Genomic DNA, 13,416 nt, shown 5'->3' on the forward strand with positions numbered 1-13,416 from the left:
CCAAAGTTAATTTAGAAATTCGAAAAAGATTGTTAAAGGTATATGTTTGGAACGTGGCTGTTAAATCCTCTAGATACCAAATTAAAAAATAGGACAAAATTTCGACAAGCCCAATAAAATCCTTAACAACTAAATTTCTCTTTGTACTGGCCGATAAATCATTGTTTGGGGTTTTTTCCATCAAAAATAGCGGAACTAATTCGGAGCCAAGCGAACGCTAACGAATTGGAGAACAAGAAAAAAAAAACTTAAAATCGGAGTACGGCTTTGAGACCGGAAATGGCAATTTTAAAAGTTAGAAAACTTTTTGATGCTTTCCACGTAGTTTACTTTAGTAATTAACATTGCTCGTCTAATTAGAATAACTTAATGACGGATAGATCGAAACTGGTGCAAAATTATCGTTGAACTCTAACTCCACCGTTCAAGAAAGCTTTTTAAACTAATGGACAATTTACTTACTTTAAAGCGATATTTAATGAAGAAAATACAACAAGAGTTTGAAAGAAAATCATCAACCACCCCGCTGAAATTGTTATCGGCAGTTTAGACTAGTTTTTAAAACAATAATAATTCTTTATTGTTTTACCTCATCACCCCTTCCCTTACGTATAGGGTTGTTCGGAAAGTCATTTCGTTTTTTTTTTGTGGAAATGAAAGACAGTTTTCGTATAATAAACAAATACTTTATTAAATTATATATTGACCGTCCTGGTACAACACCTTTTGCCATCTTTCTGGTAGTAGCATAATTCCACGCTCATAAAATTTTTGGTCTTTGCTGGCAAAAAAAAACTGATCGACGAGGTTTTTGACCTCCTCAATTGAGGTGAAGGTTTTACCGTCTAAAAAATTTTGGAGTGACCGGAACAAATAATAATCCGATGGTGCCAGGTCTGGAGAATATGGTGGGTGTAGCATTGTATCCCATTCAAGCTGTAAAAGCTTTTGGCGAGTGACCAAACTTGTGTGAGGTCTCGCGTTGTCTTGGTGAAACACTACACCTTTCCTGTTGATTAGTTCTGACCTTTTCTGTTGAAGTGCATCATTCAGTTTGTCCAGCTGATGACAGTAGACTTCCGAATTAATCGTTGTGTTATCCGGTAAAAGCTCAAAAAAAAACGATTCCTTTAAAATCCCACCAAACAGACAGCATCACCTTTTTTTGGTGAATATCGGCTTTGGAAATGGTTGGAGCCGGTTCATCTTTTTTGCTCCATGACCTCTTGCGTTTGACGTTGTTGTATACAACCCATTTTTCGATTTTTCGTTCCCAGTGATGATGCGCTTCAAAAACGGATCATTTTCGTGACGTTTGAGAAGCGAATCGCAGACGTCAATGCGGCGACACAGATTTCTCTCTGTGAGAACATGGGGAACCCATACATCGAGCTTCGAGGATAATCCCAGGCCTTTCCAGTGGTCATAAACTGTTGAATTTGATAAATTTAACCTCAATCCGATCTCACGTGTGATCTTCGACATCAAAATTGCCGGATCGAAATTTAGTGAACCAGTCCTGGCACTGGCGTACTGTCAACACATCTTCTCCATACACATCAGTCAATTTCTTTCTGGCTTGAACAGCATTTTTACCCTTTCTGTAGTAAAACAGTAAGATATGGCGAAAATGCTGCTTATCGCTCTCCATATTTAAAAGGGCACCAACCAAAAACTACTGCGTAGAATTAATTGGAATTTTTCACACACAAGCCTTGCTATATGAGCTCTCAAAGCATATAAAAATTATACGGCTTAAATGTGAAGTTGGGTGCAAAAGAATACAATTAAATCCTCTGTCGGGAAAAAACGAAATGACTTTCCGAACAACCCGATATTATCCCTTAAATTGTTTATCATTATTATAGCACTCTACTATCTACTCCTGTAGTTAATTTATTTTGTTTATTTATTTTTTTCTGGGGTGAAAAAGTCGCCCAGAATCAACCATAAATTACAGAAGTCCGGATAGGACTTCGCTTTGGCAACTGCTTCTCTTACACAACCGAAATAAATTTTATCTTTACGACAAAACTGTCAACAAATCTAACGTTTTCGATTTTGGTTGCAGGTAATGTGGTTGCATCACAAAAAAGACTCGATCCATCTTTTGACTGTAGGACGGGCTGCTTATAGCCGGGACGAGAGGATAAATCTTAGGTAATAATTCACATTTACTTCTACACCGTTTTTGGGAGTTGTGCGAGTCACATGTACACAAATGTAAATAAAAGTTTTCTATTTTCAGTTTCAGATACCCTAACAATTACCGGCTCGAAATAGTGTTTGTCAATCGGAGGGATGAAGGGTTGTACGAGTGTCAAGTGGCAACACACCCACCGAAAGTCAAGAGACTATATCTCAAAGTAACCGGTAAGTCTGTCTGTGTATTTTTTTATTATAAAGGTCATTTCACATCACCGCCTCCCCTCCCCGGAAATGAAAAAAATTACTCGAAAATTAATTGTTATTATTTATTTTGTAAGTGATATTAGCACATGAAATTTTAAGAAAAAAATAAGAAAATAAGAAGTGTACATTACATCACAGTGAATTTAGATAAAAAGTAGCGAAACCAATATTTTTTTTAACACCGCTGTCCCTTTTAACTGGAACCACCTTCGTCCCCGTCGGCTAAATCGTCAATGCCAGTTTGTATTGCCGCGTCCATCGTCGAAGTCTCGTAGTACTTGAAAAACTCGTCAATGTCGTTGTCGGATTCGTAATCGTCAAAGTTATCGTTTCTGTACAAGATGAGGTCGTTGTCGTCGGATATTTCACGGGCATTGGAGAAAATGTCTGGAGAATAGTTAATATAAATAAATAAAGTAGATATAAATTTTGTTATTTACCTTGGAGCGCGAAGTGATTGGTACAGGTTGCGGCTGGGTCTAATCGTAGAGAAGGCTGGAGTATTTCAACGTCCCATCCAAATCTTCCTAATCCTAAAAAATAAAATTAGTTGGTGCGACGATTAACGAGAAGTTAGCGCTTACCGCTGTGAAAAAGGGCCTTCATACGATCAAAAATTGTTCGTATGCGATAGTCGAACACTGGAATCTCGCTTGTGATTGTCTTACAATTAGCCTTTTTGTGTTTAGTTGGTGACGAGGACGAATCACTTTCTGAAGACATAGATGACGAATCAGGACTTGAAATTTCTAACGATTGAGAAAAAAGACGTTAAAACACTTATCACACACACAAACATTTACTTACCCATCACAGTTTCTAACTCTTTTTCCGGTGGAAAATGAACCCTCTTGCTCTTCTTTGAATCGGAAACACTTTCTTCATTCCTGCTTGCCGGTCCTAGCGCCAATAATCAATTAATATTATTACATAACTATATTACACTTACACTTACGTTTCAAGATTCCCTTTTTAGGGGTCGCAAGGCCAACAGGTTCCATGTTTTCAACTAAAAATTTACAATCATTAACCTTAATACATCGTCTTTACCCTATAACACTTTACTTACCTTCCTCGGCTAAGGCTTTGTGGTAGAAGATGTATGCCATTATTTCCAATCGATGGTTCGTTAGGGATTGGATTTCTCTCCTGCGATTGTACGAAGTGTCCAAGTCCCAGTCTTCATCAGAGCTGGACATTTGTTCTTCACTTGGAACTGGAATAAAAATAATTAAATCTAACATCACGTCGTATAAGACAAGTTCCAAAACTCACATTGTTGGCTAAAATCACTCACAGAAGGATTTATTCCCAATTCGGACAGGACGCCTCTAATGAATTCGTCTTCTTGCTCATCAGCTGCAAATAGTCCCCGACATATACATAACACTCACGTATTAAAGACTTAACTATTAACTATTTTATTAAAATATTTTTTTTTTAAAACATGTTCAAACACTTACAGCTGATGTTTTCCACTACACGTTCTTCGCTACTCATGGTGATACAAAAACCAGTAAAAACCTTTAAATTAATTTTAAAATTACTATCATTAACAATTTCGTTGCCAATTGCACCTAAAACTGCTTAAATTTGCACTAACACCAACACTCCGGGCACGGACATGAATGCACGAGCAATTCGTCGAATATTATAAAAATTTTTATTAAACATGTGTGGAACTAACTTAATAGTTTTGTTTTTTACTTGTTGCTATTTGGAATACCTAAATTTTATCGTTTTTGGCCCGAAAAATCGAAAAAACCATCACTTACAAAATATTTTGAGAAATAGACATTATCTAGTCACTACTCATGATGCAAAAGCAGTAAAAGCCTTTAAAGTAATTTTAAAACTACTATTATTAACAATTCCGTTGCTAATTGTAATTAAAACTGCTTAAAATTGCACTAACAAGGACACCCCGAACACGGACATGCATGCACATGCAGTTGGTCGAAAATTATGGAAATTTTGTTAAAAACGTGTAGAACTAGCCCCTATTAATTATGTTTTTCACTTCTTGCTATTTAAAATATCGATATTGTCTCATTTTTTGGCCCAAAAAAACCAAAGAAACCGTCACTTAAAAATAGTTTGAAAAACTGAAATTATGTAGTCGCTACTCATAAACCAAAAGCAGTAAAAGCCTTTAAAGTAATTTTAAAACTACTATTATTAACAATTCCGTTGCTAATTGTAATTAAAACTGCTTAAAATTGCACTCACATTGACACCCCGAGCACGGACATGCATGCACATGCAGTTGGTCGAAAATTATTGAAATTTTATTAAAAAGGTGTAGAACTAACCTTTAATAATTATGTTATCCACTTCTTGCTATTGAAAACGTCGAAATTCCCTCGTTTTTGGCCCGAAAAAACCGAAAACACCGTCACTTACAAAATATTTTGAAAAAGTGACATGTTTGTAAATAAGTCGTTGCTACGCAATGAGTCCATGCAGCTATCGCCTACTTATGCCCTTTTTTTGCTGAAAATTCGCGCAAACACGCGCACGTATGCGTCCTACAGCCTAAAAAATGAATCTATCTTCGAAAATTACCAAAAACGCAAAAAAATATAAAAATTCGTTATACCATTAAATACCGAAAATAAATATAAAGCCTCGCACTTAATAAAACCGTATTTTTAAGGAAGTTTGTATAAAAATTAAACCAAAATTAAGCCGGTAGGCAACATGGTGCCAAAACGAGGGTGTTATTAAAATTTTAAAAATTAATTTTAAGCCGGTAATATACAACTTTTAAACAAGTTTCAAACAAATAGCATTCAAATTAGAAAAAGCAAATATTTTTTATCGATTTAATGGAATATTGAAGAATATTAATTGCAGTAGGGGAAGTCAAAATTATTTTAAACATCTAAGGTGTAGTTAAATTATAAAAATTTGAACTAACTATTGATTTTAAAGTTAGTATAAGGGTTGATGGATTTTTGGAAAATATTTTTCTCTGAATTAACAAAAAATAAAAAGATCTTGTTTACAACTATACATGTGATTTTGAACACCAGTTAAGTGAAGTATTTTTCAAAAGTGTATGGAATCGTTAGATATATGGATAATTATCAAGATAATTATAAATTTTGTCTCAGGAAGCATTTTTATTTTTAGTTAGCAATTAATAAGGACATTATTAAAATATAATTGCAAGAAATAAATTTTAAATTTTAACTGGCTCCTAGGCTTTATCCTAATGTTTTGAATGTTAAACTACATAAAGAGACCTAATAAGATTTAAATAACTGTTTTTCAATATTTTTCGTAACTTTTGCATTGTTTTATCAGAATTAACAAGAGAATAAGTTAAAAATATCATTCGTTAATTCTGACTTTCTTAAAATCGTCATTATTCTTTTTGTACACCAGTTAGCAGTTTTAAAAAGAAACATTCAAGGAAACATGTTTTATTTGGAATTATAATTGTTTTTAATCCTATTTAACAACACTAGGAGCAAATATTATTATTTAATGATAGATAAGCTATAGTGTTACAATTTTCGAACGAAATAAAAAACTTTTAAACAACTTATAACTTATTTCAATATTCTTCGTAACTTTTAGATTTCTTCATCCGAATTTTCAGTTATTTGATCAATTGTGCGCTGCAGTTGTTCGCACGGGTTTACCATGTCATTTGGTTCTTCTGCAGGAGTACATTTCGCTTCTAAAATTTTGAAAGGAAATTAGTTGTAGAAATGTACGCTTATTCAACAAAATTTTACCCTTTTGAGCTTTTAAATATCTACGAAAAGCACTGCATTTACTTTTATATTCTTCGACACTCATAGCTTTTATTTCTGGATTCGCTCTGCTGTTTGGTATTTCTTAAAAATAAAATGTGTTAGCATAGCATTGCATAATATATTAAATGAAGAACCAATGTCATCATTGTTTATCACCTATAATTTTTTCCAAACCCTCTTTGGGAAAGTGGACAGATTTTTTCTTCATCGTCATCTCGCAGCAATCTTCCTTTAGACTGGATCTTGAACCTATCAGTTTTTGAAGAAATAACAAGGAAATTTATCGTTTAAACAGTTACTCACGTTTTAAAATGCCCCTGTATGGAGTTACAACTTCCATGGGCTTGAACACTGTACAAAATAGAAATTAAAAAATTATTTCTTATACAAAATACTACCTAGATTTTACCATCTTCTGAGAGAGCTTTACCAACACACATTGAAGCAGTAACGTAAACATTATTAGATGTTTCAGGATCTGTAGTTTGATCCTCATTTTCGTCTACATAATCATCGAACTCGGCAAAATGTATACTTGCTATAAGAAATATTTATTAACTTATTTTTTGATGAGATATTTAATTAATTATCTAGCTCATACGTCGGTGCCTGGAGATTTTTTTGGGAATCTGTTTGGTTGCTTTTGAATCTTCCATGTTTGGAAAAGTAGAAACTTAAAGAATAAAACGAAACATTAACAAGGGTGGTTAAATATTTTATTTTATTAGAATTAAATAGTTTAAGTTTATGTAATATACAAAACAGTATTGAGTACACTTACCTTTTAATATACTCGTTAACTGCAATTTAATTTAATTAGTTTTAGGTCAAATTAAACACAATTTAGTGTGTCAGAAATGCGATTTTAACAAAAGACGATCACAACAATAACAGTGGCCTTTGCGAAGCAAGATCAAACTTAATAAAATAAATAAATAATGGATGAGGCAAGTATAGCATTAAGAAAACATATTATCAGACATATTCTGTAAATTGAAAAAGCTTTTTTAAATTGTTCGTCTAAAATGAGACCCCTGCGTATCTCTATGTATATAGACATTAGGTACCCTTAAAGTGTAACAGAATCGTGAATTTAAACGTTGCATACGATGAGAGGTATTTCAATGGCAGCGATATTATGAAAGGCATTTTGTTGCAATTAATCTACACACGAAGCTGAATAGATCGGGCACAACAGGCCATGGTATCAAATAACAAAAATTCCGTGTTTTGGTTGTTTTCGTAATACTCATATAACCTTTGGTGAATTTTCACCGAAATTACATCAGGAATTTCAGGTAGAAATATTATGTCTTCTTTTAATTCAACCCTTATACCTTGTAAACTTATTTGTCTACCTGTCTCTCTGTATGTGACGGTTAAATACCTCATTAGCCACTAATTATTTTTTTTTTAAGACAGACACTACATTCATTTTTATTACAAAAGAAGGTTTAATTAAATTAAATCAAATCAACACCACTAGGTATTTTAGACAGATCTATAAGATATCAATTTTTGCAGATATTATTACAAAATAAATGATGATTAAAGACATTTGCACTTACCCGGTTTAATTTTATGCTATACCTGCCTAGAATTATTTCAGTGTCAGAAATAATTAAGAATAATAAAACAGCTTAACTAAACATTTTTTTATTGGAATACGAAATATAAAAAATAAGCAACGTTTAACATAAATGAACAAAGAACTTTACAACTACTACGATATTAATTATAAATGAGAACGAAATAACATCTAAAGAAACTTCTAATTATCAATTACTTATTTATTAACACATAAAGAAATACGAAGTAATTAAAAACAGAAAATAATAGTACATTTTCTTATTTTCGTTTGCGTTTCTTGAGGGTATAATCTTGTGGTTCGTTATTCAGATTGTTATTATTGGTATCATCCATGTTTTCTTCGGCTTCGTCCGGTGGTTGAGAATCGTCTAATTTCATTAAAAAGAATGCCTTAATTCTAACTTTTATTCGTCACATTGCAAGCGCCAATTAGATATTAATACAATCAAAAATATATTTAAAAGAAATAGTTAAAAAGCGTTTGGTTCAATACAGAACAACTTACCTTCTCCTGCTGCGGCTGAAGCTCCCGAATTACCAATATTTCCCTCTGAAACTAAATGAATGCTTATAAGTTTAACTTTTGCTTTTGAAAATGTCAAAGTTCGTACCGTCAATGATATCCAAAAGAGACCGTATATCGGAGTCTTTAGTATTAATGGCATAATTAACCAAGGATTCTTCGCTGGATGAACTAAAATAATCGAAGGCGTCTGAAAGAAATTCCAAATTAACATTCTTAGTTTGCGAGGTGATAATTATATGGCAAATAGTAAGGGATAAAAAGGAAGGAACGGACATTAAAGTGGGATATAAAGTAGGTAAATAATAGTAGGTATGGAATGAAGAAGGGAAGAAGACGGTGCAGGAAACTGAGAAGACATTTGGAAGCAAAGAAGGGCAGTACAAGGGGAAGGGCGAAAACCACAATTAAAAAGGAAAAAATGAATTAGCGACAGGTTTGAAAAGTAATGTAATTTTCTAAAACAGTTTGAAATAATACGTTACAAGCAATGATGTTTACTATTTAGACAACAACTTAGACAATAAATATAATTGGTTAGTAGTTAATATAGTAGCAAACCAAAAAAAAAAAGGGATGACAAGAGGGGTTTGATAAAGTGGGAGTTAAACTTTTAAATTTTTGAGATTAGTAAATGTAATAATAAAGTGGTATCAATGAAGGGTGTAATATGTAAAGAAAAATGGATATATAAAATGAAAAATGAAAATATGTTTGTAAACAACAATAAAGTATTTGTTACAAACCCCAGATGGTTTCCAGATTGCTTTCTGCAAAATGAACACGCTTCTTTAAAGGTGGTCCTGATATTTGAGATGAAATTCCTGTAGTTAAGAGAAGTGTTTATAAATAAGCTGTATTTATGAGAAGTTAGAGGCAAGCCTTACCTTTAAGAATACCGGATCTGAAAGGAGTTATCTGTTGCTGTTGCTGTTGAGGCTGTGGAGCTAATGAAAGTATAAAAAAATATTTTTTATCGCATAAATATTGAATGGTATACGTACAGGACGAAACAACTACTTCAGATTCAACTGCGCCTGCTCCATGTAAACCTAGTTCACTAAAACTTTTCGAAATCATGTCTTCGGCTATAGAGGTAACTGTATAACCGAATCCACTGGCTGAATAATATACAAATAAAGAAAGTGCTATAAATTTATGTATTAATAGTTATTATTATTTATTACCTCCTTCAGGACTTGGAGGCCCTGAAGAGTCTGTCTCTTTAAGTTCGACATTTTCTTCCTCTGCTTGTTCTAATAGGTAAAATTATTATTTGATAAAGAACAGCAACAACCTTGGAAAATTAAGGGCAGTAATATAAATATAAAAATTACATACCAACAGGTTCTCGCGGAGTTTCCTTGGGTTCCATATTTTCACAAGTTAATGTTTAAGTTATGTTTAAAGAAACGCCTAACAGAACTGTGACTGATTTCAAATTGAAAATGTTATTTGACAGATAGTAATAGGGTTGAATTTTCCCGGATTTACCCGATATTTAAAGTCGAAACAATATGTATAATTTAATATTATATTCAATGGAGAGTTACAATGTACAAATGCTCTTAACAATGTAACGGACATCATTATAAACAAATGAAAATCAATTAATTCTCTCTCTCTCTCTCACACACGCACACAGAAGGCAGTACGAGCGGATCTGTTTAGTATCAGTTGAACTTTTTATAATTAACTACACAAAATATTTAATTAATATTTATTAAACTTCAAAATAACACAACACGTACAAATAAACAACTCATTTAAACTTTACATTAAACTAAATATTCATTTCCTTTGAATAAGACAATATTATTAACCCTAACGTACGTTAACGTAAAAATCTACAGAATATGTTTATGTAGTATCAAAAATTTATTTAGTCCTTTTTATTTTTCTTAATGGGATTCAAATCTAAAGCATCTTCATCATCATTTTGGCGTTTAGCATTAGAATAGTTTGTTAAAGCTGAAAAACACTGTTTTAGTCATAATTTGGGAAGGGTGGGGGGTGGGGGGGTGCTATAAGAAGTTTACCAGCATTTTCTGAAGGTGGGACTTCTTCAGAAGATGTTAAATTTAATTTTCTAATTCCTTCAATTAGTTCCTCATCACTGCTAGATTCGTTTAAATAATTATCTTCAAGATAAATTCCTACAAGCATTTAAATAATGATATAATAAATATAAACTGCCTAATTAAACTCAAATTAAATAAAAACCTTCGTCTGTAAGATGGGCAGGATCATAAGTTTCTTTAGTTCGAGTCCAAACCAAGTACAATGAAAGATTAGATATGTCAGAATCTGTAGAAGTTGGTGATAAATTGATACTGGTTGGAGATCTTCGATAATAGAAGTCTAATATGTCCTCAGGAACATAGTCGGGTTCAAATATCGATGTGGCTTCAAAAGCCCCTTTAAAAATGAAAATCAAACTAACTAAACCTAAACTTGGAGGCTTTTGCTATAATAATAAGAGCTAATGGCTATACTTCGAATGAGAATCTTACGTTTCTGTTCTTCTGAAGGAATTATGTCCTCGAAAGAAATTGCATCGTCGTTTGTATTAAAGAAAGGGGTGTTATTGTCAAGGGAACGATAATATTGTCGAATTTCAGATTCTTCCTGATCGTTATTGACCAAATACGAATTTGCTAAAATATTTTGTAGACAATTTCGTCGTATCTATTATTATAGTAAATTAGTCAACTTACCCTTATTTGCATCTTCGAGATATTTTTCAAGTAACTTTTGAGAATCAGTTTTTCGAGAATCACCCCGATTTTCTTTTTCCATTTTTAAATTCCAAAAAACTCACTTTAAAACGTTTTTGTTGTTTAAAAAAATCAAACGATTACTACTGGCTTGACAAAAATCAGAAACGGCATTAAAACGCCCTCTAGAAATATTTTTTCATATTTTTTGTAATATTAATTTCTTGTTAACGTAAAATTCGTACGTTTAGTCATAATGCCACATGGTAAAACACCGTTAAAATTTGAAAGAGCAAACGACCGTTAAACTTCAGTTTCCCATTGATTTTCTCTTCCAAGAGTTGCAATTTTAGAGGTTTCTGTCAATCCTAGGAAAAAGAGCTAGTGGCAGGTTTTAGGATTCTTGGTACCTATGCATAACTTTGCATTTTTGTTGAAATCAATAAATAGCGGGGCAGATTCGGTAAGGGGAAGGTAGAATTCAATGTTATTCAGTACTGCATGCACAATTTTTATATTAATAATGCCTTATTTTATAAACATTAACTGTAGATTTGTGCTTAATGTAGCCGACTTTGAATTAATGTAAAATTAATTGTAAAATTTCTTTCCTAAACATTATTGAAGAATATTAANTTAAAGTAGTTTAAACAATAATTTTATTGTTTGTATATTATTTTTGATTTATTTGATTAGACTTACTTACCTCTTGCTTCGTTTCTAGTGGTTGTAACTTGTCTTAGTTATTAATTTAATAGGCAAATTAAATTAAAAACACAAATATACATTTAGAAACTTTATTAAGAAACACTATATACATATTAATGATATAGTTGAAATACATTAGTTTATAGAAATACAAATTTAATTACTCTTATTACTAATTAAATCAAACATGTATTTGAACTGAACATTGAATAAAAAGAAATATTAAAGGAACTCATTTAATGTAACATGTTATGTTGAGAACGTAGGCATGTGCCTACCCCATTGTTCTTTATTTCACTCCTTGCGTTTGGATTTCTTAGAAGAAGACGGCGGCTCCTTGTCCTTATCCTTGTCATCCTTCTGGCGTTTAACAGGACCATGATATTCCTTTTCTTCGTCCAACTTCTTACGTAAATCGAGGACTCCTTCGCTCCTTTGGGCTTCTGAAACTGTTTTCAATAGTTCTAGTGATTCTAAAAATCATCCGAAATATAAGTCAAACTTACCAAGAACACGATGAGTTGGATCAGCCATTATGTCCATGGTTAACATTGCATTTAAAAGAGCTTCATTGCTACTGCTATCAGAAGGATTATCGTAAGCAATGCCATCGTCTGAATGCTGAGAATAGTCATCTCTGGCCCGTGAAGAAAGATCAGAAGCACTCGAATTAGACGATCCACCGACAGACAAATCTGACTTAGATCGTCTATGGAGGAAAATTGTCTTCGGTTCTGATGTTTCCTCGGGGCCAGTTGTAGGAAAAGAAGTGGTTGCTGTACCTGAAGAGAACAAAAAACGTTTTTCCTTGTTGCTATATCGGAAAATATCTCGTTTTAATCAAGTACCTGTAGTTGTAAAAGGACCTCTTTGATGCTGCCTGGATGCCCCCTCTCCTGCGTCAGGATCATCTTGGTTAGGCTGGTTGGTTGACGTGGAAGTTCCTGCAATTATTATTAAGTCAGGATAATAAATTAATTATAATTTTTAAAGTACCTTGTTGGTTCATGCCGGCCTTTTTTTCTCGTAGAAATTCTTCCATTTTCTTCTCCATTATTTCCGCAATATTTCTTGCACTTCTCGGATGATTTATTAAATTAACTGTTGCTATATTGAATGAAAGACGAGCACACCCTAGTTGAACCGAACGTTGGCTCACGTACGAGCAAATGAACGAGAACTACACCAAAAGTCCGCCAAAATCGTTCGCAGGGAGAAAACTAACTGTCATACTAGACGCCCGACGTCTACTTCGATCAATAAACTAGTTAAAATAATAAAATTATTTTCTAATTATTATAAATAAAAATGACAATTTTAAGGCAGACGCGCGTTAAAAAATGCCGTTCATTGATATATAATAACCCATGGATATTTCGAATATACTTTTTATTATATTTATTTTTTAACAAATAGGCAGATACGTAAGGCAGTACTGCCAACCGAACATGCTTATGCTTTCGTGGCACCAACACTTATATAATTTAATTTTTTAACGGTAAAAATTTTAATTTGCTTTAATAAAATTTTTATTTCTTATTATCGTGCGTGAAGTAGGTATTTTAGATTTTCAACCTGCAAATTTTGAAAATAAAAATACAGTGGTATTTTTGGCGCCATTTTGATCATTAAACAAATAATTTATATATTTAATTGTATTTATATAAAAAAATGCAGGGGTAGGGTCCTGCTTTTGAAG

At 32.6% G+C, this 13,416-nt stretch overlaps 6 protein-coding genes across 8 annotated transcripts in view; 1 reads left to right on the forward strand and 5 right to left on the reverse strand.

Annotated features, from left to right (window-relative positions):
- Window positions 1-13,416, forward strand: part of LOC108738214 — an 87,291-nt gene that overhangs the window by 55,698 nt on the left and 18,177 nt on the right. The window contains exons 4-5 of the mRNA XM_018471510.2: window positions 2,072-2,160; window positions 2,249-2,373. Coding sequence (XP_018327012.2) covers window positions 2,072-2,160; window positions 2,249-2,373 — 214 coding nt within the window. The remainder of the gene's footprint in view (window positions 1-2,071; window positions 2,161-2,248; window positions 2,374-13,416) is intronic.
- On the reverse strand, window positions 2,507-4,978 carry LOC108738180. 2 transcript variants are annotated; one of them, XM_025979017.1, is made up of 9 exons: window positions 4,725-4,978; window positions 3,876-3,936; window positions 3,688-3,771; window positions 3,482-3,628; window positions 3,368-3,421; window positions 3,220-3,312; window positions 2,997-3,161; window positions 2,853-2,945; window positions 2,507-2,799 (listed from the first exon to the last, which is right to left on the reverse strand). In XM_025979017.1, exons 2-9 carry the CDS (start codon window positions 3,910-3,912, stop codon window positions 2,606-2,608), a joined length of 867 nt encoding a protein of 288 aa, XP_025834802.1. In that variant the 5' UTR covers window positions 3,913-3,936; window positions 4,725-4,978; the 3' UTR covers window positions 2,507-2,605. The 2 variants fall into 2 exon arrangements, with proteins under 2 accessions (XP_025834802.1, XP_025834806.1); XM_025979021.1 differs by lacking the exon at window positions 3,876-3,936.
- LOC108738215 lies at window positions 5,738-6,867 on the reverse strand. The gene is made up of 6 exons (XM_025979066.1): window positions 6,781-6,867; window positions 6,589-6,717; window positions 6,483-6,530; window positions 6,336-6,428; window positions 6,159-6,260; window positions 5,738-6,100 (listed from the first exon to the last, which is right to left on the reverse strand). Exons 1-6 carry the CDS (start codon window positions 6,833-6,835, stop codon window positions 5,994-5,996), a joined length of 534 nt encoding a protein of 177 aa, XP_025834851.1. The 5' UTR covers window positions 6,836-6,867; the 3' UTR covers window positions 5,738-5,993.
- Window positions 7,811-9,824, reverse strand: LOC108738212. Its single transcript, XM_018471507.2, has 8 exons — window positions 9,634-9,824; window positions 9,480-9,548; window positions 9,297-9,413; window positions 9,180-9,239; window positions 9,039-9,116; window positions 8,381-8,482; window positions 8,275-8,325; window positions 7,811-8,137 (listed from the first exon to the last, which is right to left on the reverse strand). The coding sequence occupies exons 1-8, from the start codon at window positions 9,665-9,667 to the stop codon at window positions 8,028-8,030; spliced, it is 621 nt and encodes a 206-aa protein (XP_018327009.1). The 5' UTR covers window positions 9,668-9,824; the 3' UTR covers window positions 7,811-8,027.
- Window positions 10,131-11,105, reverse strand: LOC108743705. The gene is made up of 5 exons (XM_025979041.1): window positions 11,010-11,105; window positions 10,806-10,949; window positions 10,516-10,710; window positions 10,332-10,448; window positions 10,131-10,263 (listed from the first exon to the last, which is right to left on the reverse strand). The coding sequence occupies exons 1-5, from the start codon at window positions 11,089-11,091 to the stop codon at window positions 10,175-10,177; spliced, it is 627 nt and encodes a 208-aa protein (XP_025834826.1). The 5' UTR covers window positions 11,092-11,105; the 3' UTR covers window positions 10,131-10,174.
- Window positions 11,899-12,940, reverse strand: LOC108738213. 2 transcript variants are annotated; one of them, XM_018471508.1, is made up of 4 exons: window positions 12,714-12,940; window positions 12,566-12,661; window positions 12,224-12,499; window positions 11,899-12,166 (listed from the first exon to the last, which is right to left on the reverse strand). In XM_018471508.1, the coding sequence occupies exons 1-4, from the start codon at window positions 12,769-12,771 to the stop codon at window positions 12,012-12,014; spliced, it is 585 nt and encodes a 194-aa protein (XP_018327010.1). In that variant the 5' UTR covers window positions 12,772-12,940; the 3' UTR covers window positions 11,899-12,011. The 2 variants fall into 2 exon arrangements, with proteins under 2 accessions (XP_018327010.1, XP_018327011.1); XM_018471509.1 differs by lacking the exon at window positions 12,224-12,499 and having other exon boundaries at window positions 11,899-12,160.

The sequence above is a fragment of the Agrilus planipennis genome, unplaced genomic scaffold (assembly GCF_000699045.2).
Source record: "Agrilus planipennis isolate EAB-ADULT unplaced genomic scaffold, Apla_2.0 scaffold88, whole genome shotgun sequence".
NCBI lineage: Eukaryota > Metazoa > Arthropoda > Insecta > Coleoptera > Buprestidae > Agrilus > Agrilus planipennis.